This window comes from Salmo salar, chromosome ssa13 (genome assembly GCF_905237065.1).
Source record: "Salmo salar chromosome ssa13, Ssal_v3.1, whole genome shotgun sequence".
Taxonomy (NCBI): domain Eukaryota; kingdom Metazoa; phylum Chordata; class Actinopteri; order Salmoniformes; family Salmonidae; genus Salmo; species Salmo salar.
The window spans coordinates 88,972,355-88,993,961 of record NC_059454.1 but is presented as its reverse complement, the minus strand read 5'-3'; the positions used below and the strand labels follow the sequence as shown (position 1 = coordinate 88,993,961).

General features: G+C 42.5%; 1 protein-coding gene across 6 annotated transcripts in view; it reads right to left on the bottom strand.

Annotated features, from left to right (window-relative positions):
• The window catches only part of LOC106568094 (roundabout homolog 1), a 262,979-nt gene that overhangs the window by 142,297 nt on the left and 99,075 nt on the right, over positions 1 to 21,607 (bottom strand). The window contains exon 1 of one of the 6 annotated variants that reach the window (XM_014138124.2): positions 20,943 to 21,605. The exons of the other annotated variants lie outside the window; for them this stretch is intronic. Coding sequence (XP_013993599.1) covers positions 20,943 to 21,003 — 61 coding nt within the window. The 5' untranslated portion in view covers positions 21,004 to 21,605. Of the gene's footprint in view, positions 1 to 20,942; positions 21,606 to 21,607 lie in introns of those variants that run through there. 6 annotated transcript variants of the gene reach the window in all.

Sequence of the window (21,607 nt, the reverse complement as noted above, 5' to 3'; positions counted from 1 at the left end):
ACCTGTGTGGAAGCACCAGGGGGGAACAATTGCCCCCTCTCAGTGAAGCCACAGAAGTCCAAGGCCAACCACAGTCCTGCAGGCATTGTTAGCAGAAAACAGGATCCCCATTATAGTGAATGGAAAAATGGCAAACTTTGTGTAAATAAACATTTGTTTAGAAGACAATCTTGGTACCAATAATTTCTTCTAATACACCAGATGTATGCCCTTGTAACACAGAAGAAGTTATAAGGATAACTTAGTTGCTAGTGGCAGCCTGCAGTACCCCAGTCGGACTTGAACTTGATATACTCAATGAGAGGGGGCAGCACTGAGCTAGCCTGCACTATCACTTTCTGGAGTAGCTCAAACTGCGAATGTTATGTGTCCATGAGACGCCATCTTAACTGACTTAATTTGGCTTCAATGCGCTATTGAGTCTTCACATAGGAATGAATGGTGTCATGTAATCGATGGCTTTGTCCATTCATATATACCAGAGATTATCAACTAGATTCAGCCAAGATCTTTTCTTCATATATACCAGAGATGATCATCTAGATTCAGCCTAGATCTTTTCTTCATATATACCAGAGATGATCAACTAGATTCAGCCAAGATCTTTTCTTCATATATACCAGAGATGATCATCTAGATTCAGCCTAGATCTTTTCTTCATATATACCAGAGATTATCAACTAGATTCAGCCTAGATTTTTTCTTGAGTGGATGGTCAGGGGGCGGGAACTTAATTACAAATAATTTGTAGACTGAGAATTGGCCGCAAGAAGCCCAAACAGATACAATATTTGACTAAAACATAATTTCAAACCTTGCAAAACATACTAATTAAACCTTGCTTACATTTGTATATGATCACATATACAGTATCTCTCTATTATGCGTGGGAACACTTTGGAACAGATGTCCAAACTTAAAATCACTTGGAGCTGATCTGCTGGTGTTTTTACAGTCTTTTATGTCCAAAAATTAAAATGAATATATTTGGTGGGGCAAATAAAATAATCGGCAGTTGGGGAACCATGATATATACAGTCATTGGGAATCACCTGCTTTCAATATACTTTGTATCCCTCATTGAATCAAGTGTTTCCTTTATTTAGTCAGTTACATGTATATAGGCACATACATTACACACAAGGTAACTAGGTAAATCTTCATGTGTCACTATGACTGCACCTGGTAGAAAACTAGCCAGGCCTAATGAGAGCAGGCAGATATGAGGGAGGAGTTAGGGGGGCTATAGAACAGAGGGCAGACGGATTGCTTGTTGAAACAATCACATTTGTCCATAAAAGTCTGTTAGCTGCATTGATGTGATCCGCAGGCTAGGCCCAGGATTACTGTCCACACTCTGACAGGGATTTGGAGCTGGCTGGTCCGTAGTTACTGCTCTATGCCTTAGCCTTTAACAACATCTCTCATTTGGAGAGAGAGGTCTGCCGTCTCTACGGCTAACACAACACAGACGGTTATTTAAAAGAACAAACCAGAAACAGATGAGAGAGAGAGAGGGAAAACAAGAGATATATTGGGATGGTTTGGTGTTTTTGCTATGATTCTACTTCAGATTCTTTAATAGAGTTGAGACTAATGGGTTGCGGTTTTGAATTAGGTCAGCTTGTCTGTCTCCTGAGAAGGTTTAAGTATGATGTCAATCTTCAGGCTGGGGGAGACCCCCGTACCCTATACTTAATGACCTCATTCGTCTGGGAGTATTTGCGGAACGTCTCTGGCTGGGATTTGGGATGGAAACTAACAGGGAAAAACAGGACGGTATGCAGGGGAAGAGTTCAGTGCTGGCACGGAATACTGCACTGGAACCCGGGAAGGGATGGGATGGACAGGATCAAGTTGGCTGTGACAAAGTCCATTGGACATCAGAGAGAGAGAGAAAGGACGCTCCGCTCTGCTCCAGACGTTAAGTGGAGGAGATTGGAGGAGAGTTGCCTCATGGCTCTCTCAGAGAAACCAGAATGTAGAACCTTTCTTCATCCCTCTCTCTCTATCTCTCTCTCTCTCTTTTCCCCTCTCTCTCTTCCCTGGCCAAGTTTATAATGAGTTCCGGCAAATTGGGATTCAGCAGGACATCTAAGGGTGTGCAGGAGCAGAGCAGTGTTTATGGGTAATCACATGTGTTGAAAGAAACATTCATCAGATCTGTTGGTTACTATACCTTTCAACTGACCACGTACTCCATGTATGCCTCATCTCACCCAGAGGATGCAAATCAAATCCCCCTGATGGGATATATAGTTATATAAGGATGTAACAAATTGATTCTGTCCTCTCCATACCAGAAACTTCAAAGTCAACCGAGACAATGTCAAGTCACCCACTACTTCCCATGCCTTCCAGACCAGTATTCCAGACATACACACACAGTCACACACTTAGGCTCTTTGTAGTGAAAAATAGGGCAAGACAGAGTGCCTGGCAGTCTTCTCAGGCTGTATAAACTACAATTAAATGAACAGCTGAACACTGTCATTTACTCAGGTATGTGGGAGAGGAATGTGTGTGTGTTTATGTGCTTGTGTGTGGCCTTGTGTGTGAGCGAGATGCCTACAACCACTCGCTCTCAAAATGTCCACTGACAGTAGCAGTAGTGCCACACACAGTCTATTTGAAACTCACTCCTAAACATGGCTGGAAAATGCTATGAATTCTGATACGTGTAAAGAAGCCCTTTTCAATGTTACAGCCCCTAGTTGAGCATGTGGGCTGTCCACACACACAGTAAGACAAAGCAGAGCAGAGGCCTCTCTGGAGAAAGAGCAAACGCCTGGGGCTCGGTCAAACCCTCTGCTGGTGCATTTCTGCTCACTGTGGACGTCACACTGAGAGGAGAACAGAGGCACAGGGTGCAGGATACGAAGTAAGGGAGAGAAATTAAGTTCAATAAGACTGCAAAGTAGTCAGATAATTTGTGAGTCTGTGGGTGTGTGTGTGCAATGACAGAGTCTATAGAAAGAGCAGTCTCATACAGGCCTGCCAAATCCTCAAATGCTTTTCAAATTTCACACACTAGCGCGACAGTCATTTTCATGGCACTGTTTATTTGCTTGACACCATCATACAGAGTAATCCTAAGTGCTGGCAATAGCAGAGTGCTATATTACAGGACTGTGTGTGTGTGTATCAGCATGAACTACATTTATTTTAGATCTTAATTGCGCCCCTGACAGCGGCGGCCTAGATGTGAACTCTCTGTCACACTGTGAGGGGAGACAGCATGAGCAGCACTGAGCACCAAGCCATTTACAGAGCAGCATGGGACCATAGCCCACTCAGGAGTGCATATCCCACTTACAGAACCCCCATCATGCACACACACACACACACACACACACACACACACACACACACACACACACACACACACACACACACACACACACACACACACACACACACACACACACACACACACACACACACACACTACACACGACACACACTTCATCTGTGAGCACAATCAAACAAAACCATACATACACACATACAAACACACACATTCTTAGAACTTGAAAGGACTCTCTCACCCTTTCAATGTTAATGGCCGGTCTACAGAGGCTATTTCCATAAAGGTGCATGTGAAACGACAGAATGAATGGTCGGAGCCCTGGATGTTATTGGCCTGAATGGGAATTAATGGCATCATAAATCCAAGGCAGGATTGAGATTCCGAGAAGGCTGTTTCCAGAGGATGCTGATCCTAGACAAGGGAAACAATCCCAGCAGCAGCCAGGTGGAATGAAAGGATCTTGTTATTGGGATTTAGCACATGATTTACAAGGCAATGTAAATGTTTGGACAGGAAATTAATGAGGGGCCAATTCGGCTTGAGCGGGCATTGTCTATCAATACAGCCACAGTAATGTTCTTGGCTGGGATGTTGTTAAAAAGACATTCCCTTCTGTTGGGGGAGGCTAGGGGCTAGATAAGTGTTCCCATTGCCTGGCCAAGGCAACAGTCAGTCATTAGCTAGACTGGGAGTTGGGAGCTCCTCACTGGGACTAAGAGCTGAGACGAATCTACCCTGGGGGGCTAAGGTTGTGACCACACATCCACACATTATAACCCCCATCTCACTCCCCTGGACCCACACCAGTCTCTAAAAGTGATTAAGGTTGAAAACAACTGAACCTTCGTCGCTCCCCACTCTGACTCTATCCACAGGAGCCACTCTGTCTTCTCCTCCCATTGTATATCCTATGGAACCATCCCTCAAACACTACACAACCGCAAGACAATTTGACCTTTGAGACTCAATAAAAAAGGAATACAGAGGGAAGAGTGGCAATAAAACATGCAGTCTAGCAATACACTGCCCTGCCATGGAGGAGCAAGTCAGTTGATTATAGTGAAGAACAGTCATTCCTAGAGCTCTATAATTACCCAACCTGAATTCTACAGGAATTCTGTTCATGTCAATCACTCCCTCAGGTCTTCTAACCTGGCTAGATGACATTTCTTACTGTATCACGTTTCTCTTTCTCTCTACCCTCGAACGCTGCGAGCTGGAATTGAGGGATTGTTAAAGGCACATGTGTGATATATGTTTGAGTGCAGAGAGACAGCAGTGGGTGTGTTCAGTGAGAGATGAGGATGGAGTGGACACCATGTGGCTAGAGGGGATAGGATTATGGGTTAATGACCTGTTCACTGCAGGACACTCATCATATACAGTAGCAGCCATGCGACCCTGCATAACCTCCCATCAACTCTGCAATTATGCAGAGGCCATGAATCAAAAAATATAATCAAACGTACAAATGATGTTTTCACCTTGATCATAAACAGCAGTAGTGGATGAATGTACAGTATTGTGTGTATCAGACACACTGCAGGTTTAAATGTTCCGAGGTGAAACCAAGGTGTGTTGCTGCTGAGCAGAGTAAAGCAAGGTGCGGTGCGGAGCGGTGTGGTTCTATGGGAGAAAATGTCAGTGAGATGAATGACTATCTGATGTCCCATTTATCACAGAGCTCATCCACACCACCACTGATCCTCCACCTGTATCTCTCATGAGTTCATTATCTTCGCACACAACCACCAGAGACCACTGCCGTCAGAGACAGCACCACTCAACAGCTCTGATCCCCACCCTTACCACACAACACCCCCCTCTCCTCTCTCTATCACCCTGGAGCAATTTCTTCCGATGAGGTAAGGTTTCAATTTCAGATAGTCACAAAGGCATCAAATTTAGCTTGAAGTAGCAGTTTGAGCGCCTCTGCAGTGGAGGGGCTGGCGGATCGCCACACGCTGTGGTTGTTACTCAACTCTGACTTTTATTTTCAGGTAGAGAGAGAAGGGCTCTGGATGTACTGCAACCCAGTCTGAGAGAGACAAACAGAGTATACTGTGGCTTCTACTGCTGAGGAGAAACAATAACCTTCATCATCAGCTTACTGCAGAACATAAAGGACACAGAATGAGAGGATATCTTTATTTTTATATTTTTTTTACCTTTATTTAACTAGGCAAGTCAGTTAAGAGCAAATTCTTATTTTCAATGACGGCCTAGGAATAGTATGTTAACTGCCTTGTTCAGGGGCAGAACAACAGATGTTTACCCTGTCAGCTCGGGGATTCGATCTTGCAACCTTTTGGTTACAAGTCCAACGCTCTAACCACTAGGCTACCTGCCGCCCCCTTATGATCAGTTAGGGTTGAAGTATTTGTGATGCGCACATCACACTGAATGGATGAGAGATAAGTATTGATGTCTTTTGTATCTGTGGCATTCAGATGCATACTGCTGAACAAACCAAACAGACGAACCCTGTTCCTGGCCCCTATCTCACTCTCGACCTGAAATGCTCTGTGCACACCCGCTTTATAACACACACACACACACACACACACACACACACACACACACACACACACACACACACACACACACACACACACACACACACACACACACACACAGACCGGATTGGCCTACACTCACACCAATACATCCACACACTAACTCAATCACTCCCACATTGTATAGTAACTACAGTAATCTTCTTTCCCCACTAATGAAATCGGCCATCATTCCAGCCCTTCATTAGAAGCTTCCAAATGATGCGTCCGTCCGTCCATACTGAGTGTTGCTCTCCTATGAGAGGAGACTGACTCCTGATAGTGCAGCCAGGCAGGCAGGCACAGGCTGAGGCTGCATTACAAGGTCAACCTCTGGTTAATTAAGCTGAAGATCGGCATGTCCTCTCTCTGTGATAACAAGGTTAGTCCTCAGGGCACAATACTCTACTCTACTGTACTCAAACAGCCAGAGCTACTGAGGCTCCTCTTCTCCTTGACTTAGTCATTCACACCCTCTAAGACCGAAGGTTTAACTCAGCCAGGTTAGGTGGAGTGGCTGACAAACAGGAGCTGGTTTTATGGGGCTTGAATTGATGTGATGGAGAGTAGGCATGTGAAGAAAAAAAAAATGTCTTAAGGTTTTCCCCCCAATATTTTTTTGTAAAAAAGTTACAAGAAATGTATAAAATTCCACTTGAATTCACAATGTAGCGCCAGCAACGGTTTGGGCCTTATGATGCATCCCTTTCAGCTGGTTAAGCATTAGAGGTCGACCGATTATGATTTTTCACCGCCGATACCGATTATTGGAGGACCAAAAAATGTCAATACCGATTAATCGGCCAATTTTTATATATATATTTGTAATAATGACAATTACAATAATACTGAATGAACACTTATTTTAACTTAATATAATACATCAATAAAATCAATTTACTCTCAAATAAATAATGAAACATGATCAATTTGGTTTAAATAATGCAAAAACAAAGTGTTGGAGAAGAAAAAGTGCAATATGTGCCATGTAAAAAATCTAACGTTTAAGTTCCTTGCTCAGAACATATGAAAGCTGGTGGTTCCTTTTAACATGAGTCTTCAATATTCCCAGGTAAGAAGTTTTAGGTTGTAGTTATTATAGGACTATTTCTCTCTATACCATTTGTATTTCATATACCTTTGACTATTGGATGTTCTAATAGTTACTTTAGTATTGCCAGCCTAATCTCGGGAGTTGATAGGCTTGAAGTCATAAACAGTGCAATGCTTGAAGCACAGCGAAGAGCTGCTGGCAAATGCAGGAAAGTGCTGTTTGAATGAATGCTTACGAGCCTGCTGCTGCCTACCACCGCTCAGTCAGACTGCTCTATCAAATCATAGACTTAATTATAATATGATAACACACAGAAATACGAGCCTTAGGTCATTAATATGGTCAAATCCGGAAACTATCAGTTCAAAACGAAACTTTTATTTTTTCAGTGAAATACGGAACCGTTCCGAATTTTATCCCTAAGTGTAAATATTGCTGTTACATTGCACAACCTTCAATGTTATGTTATAATTATGTACAATTCTGGCAAATTAATGACGGTCTTTGTTAGGAAGAAATGGTCTTCACACAGTTCGCAACGAGCCAGGCGGCCCAAACTGCTGCATATACCCTGACTCTGCTTGCACAGAACACAAGAGAAGTGACACAATTTCCCTAGTTAAAATAAATTAATGTTAGCAGGCAATATTAACTAAATATGCAGGTTTAAAAATATATACTTCTGTATTGATTTTAAGAAAGGCATTGATGTTTATGGTTAGGTACACATTGATGCAGCGACAGTGCTTTTTTTGCGAATGCGCTTGTTAAATCACCTGTTTGGCGAAGTAGGCTGTGATTCAATGATAAATTAACAGGCACCGCATCGATTATATGCAACGCAGGACAAGCTAGATAAACTAATTATATCATCAACCATGTGTATTTAACAAGTGATTATGTTAAGATTGATTGTTTTTTATAAGATAAGTTTAATGCTAGCTAGCACCTTACCTTGGCTCCTTGCTGCACTCGCATAACAAGTAGTCAGCCTGCCACGCAGTCTCCTCGTGAAGTGCAATGTAATCGGCCACAATCGGTGTCCAAAAATGCCGATTACCGATTGTTATGAAAACTTGAAATCGGCCCTAATTAATCGGCCATTCCGATTAATCGGTCAACCTCTATTAAGCATTGCACCTGTACTATCGTTACTGTACCTCAAATCCACCTCGCACAGTTAGCATTTCCTTCTCATTTAACGTCTCAAAATATTGCCAAACAGGACGTCACTACTGTCGCGTTTAATTCTCTGCCATTTTTCCAACTGTTAGCAATGATGTAGTGTTGGAGAGTTGACTCCAAAATAATTGATTCCTCAAACCCCTTGCACATCGACTCCCGGTGTCATCTACCATTTCTGAGTGTCAAGATTCGATTACGCAAGGAATCGACTCCTTAGATTCAGTATTTTTGGAACGGAGGAGACTGATTAGTTGCCGAACACAAACACACATATTTTATAGCGTGCTAGTGAGGGACGGAGAGAGAGGGGCACAGTTTAGGCAGGTCGGCCACCAGGCAGACAGTTTCAACCATGCACTAGGTCTATCTATCAGCAATCAAAAGTTGTGTCACGCAATGGAATGCTATAGCTCGCAATTTCTTGGCTTGCAATGTCTCGCAACTTCAGTAAAGCAGGGTTAATCATCAATGAATAGTCTAGGATATTCTACAAGTACAAGACCGAAGACTGAACACACACTTGAATCATTAGCGAAGAGAAAGAGCAGGGGTGAAATTATTAGTCAAAACAACAACAAAAAATTCTATTGGACAAATTCAAGTAGGTCCCTCCCTATTTCGTTCCGTTTGCTTCCGTTTAAGAAACGTTTAGCAACATAATCTGCGTAATGACTACGCCCCAGGCGAACCAGCGCAACGGAGAGAGAGGAGGGGGCAGGCAGAAAAAATGTGGTGCACGTATGTCTTGGTAATCTGTTTTGCATGCCTCGCAAATTCACCAAAGTAGCCTAAAGTTTGCCTCTTCCTCTGGTATTACTTACATTTTACATCTTTCCCCCAGGCATTTATAGCCTATTGTCTAGTTAGGCTACAGTGCTTTCAGAAAGTATTCACACACCGTGACTTATTCCACATTTTGTTGTGTTACAGCCTGAATTCAAAATTGAATAAATATATTTTTTATCACCCATTTACACAAAATACCCCATAATGACAAAGTGAAAATATTTGTATTATTATATATATTTTTGCAAATGTATTTAAAAGGAAATACAGAAATATTTAACTGAGTCAATACATGTTAGAATCACCTTTGGCAGTGTTTTACAGCTGTGAGTCTTTCTGGGTAAGTCTCTAAGAGCTTTGTACACCTGGATTGTACAATATTTGCACATTATTCTTTGAAAATTCTTCAAGCTCTGTCAAGTTGGTTGTTGATCATTGATAGACAGCCATTTTCAAGTATTGCCATATATTTTCAAGCCTATATAATTCAAAACTGTAACTAGGCCACTTTGGAACATTCAATGTCGTCTTGGTAAGCAACTCCAGTGTATATTTGGCCCTGTGTTTTAGGTTATTGTCCTGTTGAAAGGTGAATTTGTCTCCTAGTATCTGTTGGAAAACATACTGAAGCAGGTTTTCCGCTAGGACTTTGCCTGTGCTTAGTTTTATTCAATTTCTTTTTATCCTAAAAAAAACTCTCAAGTCCTTGCCGATGATAAGCATACCCCTAACATGATGCAGCCACCACCATGTGTCAGGTGCGTCGTAGAAAGTGGACCAAGGCGCAGCGGGTATCGTGCTCATCTTCTTTTATTTATATAAGTGAACACTTAAACAAAATAAATCGACGTCAACCAACAGTTCCGTAAGGACACAAGGACTATACGAAAAACAACTACCCACAAAATCCATGAAGAAAAAAACCCTACTTAAATATGATCTCTAATCAGAGGCAACGAGATTCAGCTGCCTCCAATTAGAGATCAACCTAAAATACACAACATAGAAATATAAGAACTAGAATAAACACATAGAAACAGATAACATAGAACAGAAACCAAAAACCCCGAAACACACAAAACAAACACCCCCTGCCACGCCCTGACCAAACTACAATAACAAATAACCCCTTTTACTGGTCAGGACGTGACACCATGCTTGAAAATATGAAAAGTGGTACTCAGTGATGTGTTGGATTTGCCCCAAACATAGTGCTTTGTATTCAGTACATAAAGGTAATTTCTTTGCCACATTTTTAGCAATTTTACTTTAGTGCTTTATTGCAAACAGGATGTATGTTTTGGAATATTTATATTCTGTATAGGCTTCCTTTACACTCTGTTATTTAGCTTAGTATTGTGGAGTAACTACAATGCTGTTGATCCATCCTCAGTTTTCTCCTATCACGGCCATTACACTCTGTAACTGTTTTAAAGTCCCCATTGGCCTCATGGTGAGATCCCTGAGTCATTTCCTTCCTCTCTGACAACTGAGTTAGGAAGGATGCCTGTATCTTTGTAGTGACTGGGTGTATTGATACACCATCCAAAGTGTAATTAATAACTTCACCATGCTGAATGGGATTTTCAATGTCTGCTTTTTATGTTTTTACCCATCTACCAATAGGTGCCATTCTTTGTGAGGCATTGGAAAACCTCCCTCCTCTTTGCGGTTGAATCTGTGTTTGAAATTCACTGATCGACTGAGGATCTTTACAGATAATTGTAGTGTGGGGTACAGAGATGAGGTAGTCATTAAAAAATAATATTATTATTATTGCACACAGAGTGAGTCCATGCAACTTATTATATGACTTTTACTCCTGAACTTATTTATGATTGCCATAATAAAGGGGTTGAATACTTATTGAATCAAGACATTCCAGCTTTTCATTTTTAGTTGATTTATAATAATGTCTAAAAACATAATTCCACTTTGACATTTTAAATTCTGTCTCTAACACAACATAATTAGGAAAAAGTCAAGGGGTGTGAATACTTTCTGAAGGAACTGTAAAACATGGAAAATAATATGTTTTGTGATAACTATAATGAGATTTTTATTTTGTGAAATAAATAAGAAAATAAACATTGTTTTTCGGTATGGGATTTTTCTTGACGTTAAGGATCCCAAATGAATTGAAATGTTTTAACGTTTAAACGTTTAAACATTTAAACACACCCCTAATGGAGAGGGACTGGGGAGCATACCAACCATGCCATGCTGAGCCCAGACCAGACCAGACCAGACGAAGAATGAGGCCAGCCTCTGGGACTGGAGCCATGATGGTTTATCCATCTATCCATCCGGTTGAAGTGAACCACCACTGCTTGAGGCCTGGTAAACCAAGCAACCACAACGGAGGAGCCAAGCCGAACACAGAGCTCCGAACACAATAGAAGAATGTTTACAATTACAGTATACCAAGACTGTGAATCAGGCTGACTTCTCCACGGTGTTTATCATTTACTCCATGGGAACTACATAATGACAGAGACAGAGTACTGAATCCTTAAAATGTTAATTCAAGGGTTTTAAAGTGAAAAATGTACCCAGCAGAATCCTGTCTAAATCTAATATAAAAGTGTCCCTGATGCACATTGACAAGCTGATCTCAGCTTATTCTTTATCAGAGATCTCACCACTGCACTGACCAATCCGGACCCCTCTCTCTCTTACTCATTCAGATGAGAGTGGCATGGTCACATGCTGCTGATGTGTAGGCTAAGAGTGGTGGAGTGGGGCAAGGCCAGGTATACTGCAGGGGGGTGTTCAATCCCAAACAATTATGGGAACTATTGGAGCCTTCAGCCTGACTCAATATACATGCTTATCAGTGGATACCAGCCCGCAGCATTACAGATACTGGCTCATCATAGATCCGCAAATTAAGGCCAATTAAGTGAGTTTTGGACTCTTTATGAAGAAAGCTGTGCTGATGGGAAAGCTATTCATTAAGATTCAGTCTTCCCTAGAAAACTTTGAACTGTATATCTGGTGTGTCACTAATGACTGACTGAGCGTGGGGGAGAGAGCAGGAGGAATGGGTGTGTGGTACAGGGATAATGCCCATTTTTTGCCTATCCTCCCTAACAAGATTGAGCTGTTTCACACATCCTGATTAGTCCTAATCCTGGGCTTAATTATTCAAAGAGCCAAGCTAATCACTAGTGTGTGTGTGTGTGTGTGTGTGTGTGTGTGTGTGTGTGTGTGTGTGTGTGTGTGTGTGTGTGTGTGTGTGTGTGTGTGTGTGTGTGTGTGTGTGTGTGTGTGTGTGTGTGTGTGTGTGTGTGTGTGTGTGTGTGTGTGTGTGTGTGTGTGTGTGTGTGTGTGTGTGCGTGCGTGTGTGCGTGCGTGAATGCAAGAGAACAGTAAAAATCCAGAAGAAAAGTATTGATCAGATCTCATATTCAATCAATCAATCGATAGGCACCTTCATGAAACTAAGAGAGTTGACACAGAGCCAAATTAATATCAGCAACCTTTGTCCTGCTATCACCATGGCATTTTACAGCTGTCCTTTGAAAACATCATTCCTCCCACACATACCTGGCTGCCCACACAAACCTTATCCTCCATTAACCATTGACTATCTAATACAGCTCATTTCACATTGAAATTCAATTGGGGCAGGTGGATGGTTTGTGATAATGTAGGTTGGGGGAGCTGTTCCTACTGAGGTTAGCCCTAGAACAGTGGGTGCTAATTGGCCCTAGACAGTAGAGGAGAGCATGTTGTCGGAGTCCCGTAACGGTGCCATCAGGAAGGGTATGGCAGGAGGTAGAGAGGGAGGACAAGAAGAGAGCAACATATGAAGCTAGTTATGAGTCAAGCTGCCAAGGTGGGTTCTGTGCAGCTGACACCTGGCTGGGTTAAACTATGTTGTTTGATGAGGAGAGAGCTACTTGTCTCTAGGTGCCATGAGTATGTGGCATGCAACCCAATCACATTATATGCGATTTCTTCTGTAAACATACAGGGTTATGCGTAAATCCTCCCACGCAGAGTTGGAAGCAGCCCAATAGTCTAATCTTAGTAAGTGTTTGGCTGACGTCAAGGAGACCATCAGGAATCCTGGGGTATTAAAGAGAATGAAGACATGTAGGTCCGTCCAGAGGGCTCTGTTTGGACTCCCACCGAGAAGAGTGGGAGAGGGATTTTTTTTTTAGGGAGGGGGTGGGGGTAGTCAGGAGACCAGCTAGGGGAGATGGACTAGGGCTGAGAGGAACATGCTTTTATATGATTAAACATTTCCACCTAGGTCAGCTCTGCTCAATGGGTTCTCCTCTTCCACTCGTATTCAGCCACATTCTATTCAGAGAAAAGCTTGTATTGACACTCTAAAAATAACACAATATAAGACAGGTCAGTATTAGGTCCTTGTTTATAGGTAAAGAACCCACTGGGGTATTAGCAACCCATGATGCCTTGTCATAACAGCATAATATGCACTCCAAATGTGTTTTCACAAAGACCCTTTTTAAAGCCATTTGAGAGTGAAACCAGCTGTCTGACCCTCTCCACACACTCCCTGTCTCCATAGCTTTACAGCGGGAAGAGGACACTGGCTGGAAAGCCAAAGTAAACAGACACTCCAGGGCCAGACACGTGGGATCTTTCCTCATCTCAACCACATACAAACCCATGGGCAGGAGAAAAAACTAAGCAGAGTTTATTTACAGGACCAATTATCCAAAACTGACCTCGCTCTCCCTCAGCACTGAGCACACAGCTGAGGCCGGACACCTCAGAAGGACAGGAAGCTTTGGTAGAGATAGAACAAATAACCCACAAGACCCTTACCATTCTTTAGTTTGGGCCTATGGTCTATCTAAAACAACAGACCAGCATGGTATGCAGAGGGATGGTTGCCTGTTTGATTCAGGGTCAGTGACAGGGTCTCTCTGCTTCACCTCAGGTCCCAGGATACAACAGTCTGAAGCCTCACAGCACTGTGGGCTGACGGGGAGGAGGGGGTAAGGGAGGCTGAGGGGAGAGGGGGAGGCTAAGAAGGAGGAGGGGGAGGCTAGTGGGCAGAGGTGGAGGGGAACTCCATGCCCCAGGCCAAGAACATAATTCAGACACACACATTCCAGACACTCCTCTGGGGCAGTCGCTGATCCGCCACAAAAACCTAGGAGTGTGTGTGTATGTGTGTGTGTGAATACATGTGTGTGGAGGTGTGATGACCTCTGACCTCTAGCCCCACAGGCACTTGTTAAAGCCCTCCGTGTCTTTCTCAGCCCCAGGCTGGCGGCCACGGCTCACTGAGCACCCCAGGAAACCAGCACGTAAACAAGGAAAACAATCAGGAAACAATGCTTTCAGCACAACTCTGACAACACGCACACACACACACAAACGAGCACACACAAACACCATTACCCATGCACACACATGCACACCCACATCCAAACACACAAAAGATATTTCAAACAACTTGTCAATGAATGAAAGAGGATACATTTATTAGTATGGGAAAGAAAGACATGAAATAACTCAGATAATGACAACAAGAAATACTCCACGGCAAGATTCCCTCTAAATTCACTGTATAACTGTGCTGTGCTTTGTTGAGCCACAAACCAATAAAGTATGAACGAGACCGACCAAGCAAGCAGTGAAAACAAATGGATGGTGACAGTTGCATAACGGTGTGGTTTTATTGTGGTTTATTGCAGGTCTTAGTCTTCTCTGTTGGGGTGATACAATTTATTTCTCAGGTATTCAAGTGTTTCTAGTGAGCAGAGTTCTCAGTGAGGGCTCTTCTAGTGGCTTGGCAACACACCTTGCTTACAGGGTCCTTTTGTCACAGCTTTATTTTCATATGGGCTAACTGTAGATCACTGTGTTGTGTATGTGGGAGTGTGTGCATTATGACAAGGTATGAAAAAGGTAACAATGTAATCTTTCCATACTGTCACCTCCAGCTCAACTCTCAACAAAAACACTGCCAACTCACTTCAAACATAAATCACAAACCAGGTTTAAAATATCCACCCCAAAAAAGAGAAGGAAACAAATTGCTTTAAAACCATTATGGTGTGGTTGAGGGAGTAAGCTGTGCCAAGATTGCTGCCGGCAGGAGAGAGAAAGAACACAGAGGAATGACTGAATGCTACATTTCGCTTGAGCTGTGTGCATGTCCTTTTAACTTGAATGATAGGGCAAAATGTTGATTTCCGCACAAATAGACATACGCAAACTATTATTTTTCATAAGATGGCCATAAACAATAACTGGTAATGTTTTAGAAAGGTCTGGAACCACCTTTCTGGTAAACACAGTTATACATTCCTGAGGTGTACTCACTTTTGAGGACACAAGCTCAAGTACATATTAGAAATAATATGATAATACGAAAAATCAAATTTGTTTTTTTCCCCCTATTCAACAAAAGTGGGACAATAGTACTTGAAATACCTAAAATACTTTGTAAATATAGCAACAATCAAAATTTAAATAAGATTTCACATTTCTTCTAACTGTAAAATAAATATGATCATACTTAGTGACAGTACAATATTGGCACAATTTCATATAACTGACATAGACTTTCTCCTAAGCGTGATGTGATATAACTGACATAGACTTTCTCCTAAACGTGATGTGATATAACTGACATAGACTTTCTCCTAAACGTGATGTGATTTAACTGACATAGACTTTCTCCTAAACGTGATGTGATATAACTGACATAGACTTTCTCCTAAACGTGATGTGATATAACTGACATAGACTTTCTCCTAAACGTGATGTGATATAACTGACATAGACTTTCTCCTAAACGTCCACTGAGTGGCACAGAGACACCATTCAAATATGAGCAGACTCATTAGAACTTCAGCTTTAAGCATGAAGTGATTTTATCAGTCTATGACCAAGGGAAAGTGGTTGTCGTTCAAATCTATGAGATCATTTAGTATTTTTTCATGCTGAGAGCTTTAAATCCGGCTGAGAATATCACAGCGAGATGAAACCACAATTGTTGGATTTGCAAGACCCTTTCATGTAAATATGGGGTAAATATGGGGTCTGAAACCTGACACTTCAAGTCAGCTCTGCTGAGAGACTGGTAGTGGAGAGCAAACCGATGGGGCTTTCTGGCACTAAGGCACGAGACCCTACGACATTCACAGAGCGCTCTGTAAACCAAAATGTTAGTCGGAACTGGTTCAGAACCCCAATATAGGGGACTTGACATCTATTAAACAAACAACCCCTTGAGCAGACTTCTTCAGCCAGCATGAATGAGCCAGCTCCAACTCCAACCCCGAGGAGAGGATATGAGAACTCTACAAAACACACTATAGGGGGTGATTATACACACGTTTTGCTCCTCCACTCCCCCCTCTCTATCTCTCTTCCTCCATGTATTTTTCTCTTTCTCCCTGTCTCTCTCTCTGTGTCTCCCTTTCTCTCTCTCCCTCCCTCCCTCCATTTTTCCATCTCCTTTAAAGCCTCAGTCGTTTATATCACATGGTGGTGGAATCCAGAGAGAGGGAATAGATAAAATAAATGCTGGGAGACACATTCCATTCAAACTGGCCTCGGCTGCTTCTCCCTCATTAGTTCCTTATTCCAGAGGACGAACAGAAGGAAACTGACAAGTCCCTCATGAACAGGGATATCAAAGGGAGACTCTTTAGAGCACAAGATGGCCCAGACGTCAGCCTCATCATCAAATAGGAGTCTCATTAGTGGAGGAACACAGCACATCACTGTCAGCGTCAAATAGACTGGAGGGAGACTCATTAGCATACAGGATGACATAGCAGGTCAGCTTAATCATCAAGCTGTATTAGTCCATTATACTCCACGCTGTGTTATTACTGACGGTGTCACAACACAGGGCTGTGGGATGTCCCTCTGTCAGGAGCATGGGAGTGTCACTGTGTCACTGTCAACTACCCAACGTTTTCAGGTACATGTGAACTCTGACCTGTGCTCATCTATCCAGGCAGTGGTAGGCCAGGTGTCTTCATGCTCTCCTCCCTCTGGAAACGCAAATGACAGAGCATATTCTAACCCACTTCTTTTCTGTTCCCTTCTCCTCTCACACTGCCTTCTGACCTCCTTCAGAAGGAGATATCTGGCACCCCAATGACCCAGCTACTGTATGGCTGAGAGAGTCTAAAGGCCAAACAAGGTCTGGACACGAGTCTATTATCTCAAGCCAATTTTATTCATTCACAAGCCCAACTAAACAAGCAGTCTTAGAAACAACAGTCCAGAAAAAAACGAAATTCAAAGGAGGAAAACATATACAGTACCACTCAAATGTTTGGACACATGTACTCATTCAAGGGTTTATCTTTATTAAATTGTTTTATTTACATTGTAGAATAATAGCGAAGACATCAAAACTATGAAATAACACATATGGAATCATGTAGTAACCAAAAAGTGTTAAACAAATCAATATATATTGTATATTTGAGATTCTTCAAAGTAGCCATCCTTTGTCTTGATGACAGCTTTGCACACTCTTGGCATTCTCTCAACCAGCTTCATGAGGTAGTCACCTGGAATGCAGTTCAAATTAACAGGTATGCCTTCTTAAAAGTTAATTTGTGGAATTTCTTTCCTTCTTAATGCATTTGAGCCAATCAGTTGTGTTGTGACAAGTTCAAGTAACAGACACATCTCAACATCAACTGTTCAGAGGAGACTGCGTAAATCAGGCCTTCATGGTTGAATTGCTGCAAAAAAAACACTACTAAAGGACACCAATAAGAAGAAGAGACTTGCTTGAGCCAAGAAACACGAGCAATGGACATTAGACTGGTGGTAATCTGTCCTTTGGTCTGATGAGTCCAAATGAGATTTTTGGTTCTAACCGCCGTGTCTTTGTGAGATGCAGAGTAGGTGAACAAATGATCTCTGCATGTGTGCTTGCCACTGTGAAGCATGAAGGAGGAGGTGGGATGTTGTGGGGGTGCTTTGCTGGTGACGCTGTAGTTGATTTATTTACAATTTAAGGCACACTTAACCAGCATGGCTACCACAGCATTCTGCAGTGATACGCCATCCCATCTGGTTTGTGCTTAGTGGGACTATCATTTGTTTTTCAACAGGACAATGACCCAACACACCTCAAGGCTGTGTAAGGGCTATTTGACAAAGAAGGAGAGTGATGAAGTGCTGCATCAGATGACCTGGCCTCCACAATCACCAGACCTCAACCCAATGGAGATGGTTTGGGATGAGTTGGACCGCAGAGTGAAGGAAAAGCAGCCAACAAGTGCTCAGCATATGTGGGAACTCCTTCAAGACTGTTGGAAAAGCATTCCAGGTGAAGCTGATTTACAGAATGCCAAGAGTGTGCAAAGCTGTCATCAAGGCAAAGGGTGGCTACGTTGAATAATCTAAAATCTAAAATGATTTTTTATTTGTTTAACACTTTTTTGGTTACTACATGATTCCATATGTTTTATTTCATAGTTTTGATGTCTTCACTATTACTCTACAAAGTACAAAATAGTAAAAATAAAGAAAAACCCTTGAATGAGTAGGTGTGTCCAAACGTTTGACTGGTACTGTATGTGTTTCTCTTGGGAAAGATTCCTATTTTAAGGCTGAGTGTTTACAGAGCATTCATTAAGGAGAATGTTGGCTGTTAAAAACATGGGAGGGAGGAAGGAGGAGGGAGGAGAAAGGAGGAGGGAGGGGTGGGACTGGGGGTAAGGCAGCTTAGCATCATGTTGTCACTCCAGGGATGCATAATCAGGATTTATTGGGGAACAAATCCTTTCCTGTAGGAACCTGCTTTTAATGGGCATCATTTACAGTATTATGGATTACTTAATTACAATACCAGATGTTGCATTAAGAAGAGGAATGGGAGTGTGATAGCAGGGTTGTCCTATAGGCAAGGCAGCTACACAAAGCTACTGTATGGTGTCTGAGAAGCCCTCTGGGCACAACAGCTGCACAGGTCTATTGTGTTGTACTTAATGGTCATCGGTTCTCTTGTCTGTTATTGTGCTGTGGGGTGCGAGAGACAAGACAATGTAGCATACTTCAAATACCTGTCCAAGTAGGGTGGGCAGAGCTATGGAGTGAAACACCTGAGTACAATCTGTTTGGTAAACAAGGGACCACTTTGAAGGGATGGTATGCAGCACAGCAGGCCTCTGGGCTATCATGGGCCTATTACCTCCAGCGTCCCTGTAATCTGGGATGCTAAGGAGGCCATGCACACACACACACACACAAACACACACACACACACTCACACTCACACCAGCCCGGCTTGAAAAGGGGCATTGATTAGTGGATTTCCCTTTGTCATTAGCACTTCCTCAACACAATCCTGCTATGACACATATAGCTGATAATGGGCTGTTATCTAACATACTCATATCAGTGTTTCTCAAACACCATATGTCTTCATAACTCCATTATATTTACATTTTAGTCATTTAGCAGACGCTCTTATCCAGAGCGACTTACAGTAGTGAATGCATACATTTCAATTAATTTCATCAATTTAAAAAAGTTTTTTTTTTTTTTCAGTACTGGCCCCCGAGTACGTATGTTTCCTTGTTCATATAGCTAAGTACAGTTTTTTCATTCACAAACAAACAGAAGAGGCAAGGGGTTTGTGTATTGAGAGTGTGTATATATGTCAGAAATCCCTAACAGTGTTAGCAGATGATAAGTCATATCAATGTGGGAAAACCAGTCTGTACAAAAGCCTCACCTGTTCAAACTAGCTGTGCTGTTAATGGGACATCATTAGGCATCTCTCCACTGACCTGGGCCTCTTTCTACTGATCTCTGTGACCAGAGAGTGTGTGTTGACTGGTTGGTCAGCCCTTTTGACCAGTTGGTCAGCCCTTTTGACCAGCCCTTTTGACCAGTTGGTCAGCCCCTTTGACCGGTTGGTCAGCCCCTTTGACCGGTTGGTCAGCCCCTTTGACCGGTTGGTCAGCCCCTTTGACCGGTTGGTCAGCCCTTTTGACCGGTTGGTCAGCCCCTTTGACCGGTTGGTCAGCCCCTTTGACCGGTTGGTCAGCCCCTTTGACCAGTTGGTCAGCACTTTTTTTCACATTCCCCTCATGATTTACTCCTGAAGATTATGATCATAGCCTTATGACAACTATTTCTCTGTCACACTTTACATTTTAGTCATTTAGCAGACGTTCTTATCCAGAGCCACTTCCAGTTAGTGCATTCATCTTAAGATAGCTAGGTGGGACAACCACATATCACAGGCATAGTAAGTACACTTTTCCTCAATAAAGTAGGTATCTGCAAAGTCAGAGCTAGGAGGGTGTGCGTGTTGGGGGGGGGGGGTTCAAGTGCAAGTGTTCGTTCAGGAAAGTTGCTAGTCTTTTTTGGGGGGGGTCGAGGTGAGGAGAGGGATTATTTAAGATACTCTTTGAAAAGGTAGGGTTTCAGGTGCTTTCAGAAGATGGGAACACACACACACACACACACACACACACACACACACACACACACACACACACACACACACACACACACACACACACACACAGAGAGAGAGAGAGAGACACACACAACACAATATTTATCACATTGACTCTAAGGATAACACAGATAGTGGCAAAACTGGCACCCTGACAGGTGATTACCCAGCAGAAAGCACAGAGTCAGGGCACTAAAACAATATAATGAGGACATGGTCTCATTCTTAATATCTGGATCTCTGCTGATGTGAATGGCAGTGATTCATAAGTACACCTTTTTAAACAGCTAGGGCAATAAGAGCACTTCCTGTCAGCAGTCAGGCAATAAATCAGACAGGCTGCCTGGGTCAAGGACCAGTTTATGCCACATGGCCAGGCTTGCACACAATGTCAAAGGATGAAACAGATACCAAAGCATGATATTAAAGTGTATAGCCAAGTCAGTCTATACTCATCAACTTACCCCACCCATGCCATCTCTCACTCCCACACACAAGCACACACTCATGAACGCAAGCGCACAAAAAAAATACGCTATAATATTACAGGAACATCACTATTAAAATATAAAGTCAAAACCCAGGTCAACTAAGGTGAAATAGTGTTGTCTTTACCTGAACAAATGTGAATAAATCCGAGTAGAAAGTAAATACCCACAAAACGCGCAGGCATCATTCCAAAGCAGCAGAAGACGGAAACGAATTGTATTCAATCTAAATAATGAGTCTTTTCATAGATGTTCTGTTCTGTTTTCATAGATGTTATGTTTCCTTCTTCTGTTGAAATAGCCTACCACGCTGTCTTGCTCTCTCTTCTCTGTGCCTGTCCGCTGCGCTGGGGTAGCCTATGGTGAGAGCCAGTCACCGAATAACTCCGTGCGGGACGATTGGTATTTCTCTACACAAATACAATAATTTATTGATAGCTCATATCAAACCTCCCGGTCACATTATGCTGGTTGCCTACGAGATCGTTCACATAACTGGGATCTTCTCGGATCCGAGTGAGCTTCGTAAATCCAAGACTAAACGCTGAAGTTTTAGCAGAATTCATCTGTGATCAAATATTATTTTCACTTTGGCATAGTTTTCTTTCGTATGAGTGATATGGCAGAGTCCGAAATCCAAGCGTTCAACTTCAGTTTAGTAACTTTTCTGATTTCAGTAGCCTGTTTGAGGTTGTTTCTCTAAACTGCCAGGGCTCACCCGACTTCGTGCTTCTTGCGCTCAGTGAGGGTTGTATGTTGGTACTGTATGCGCCACTCTTCCCACTCCACGAC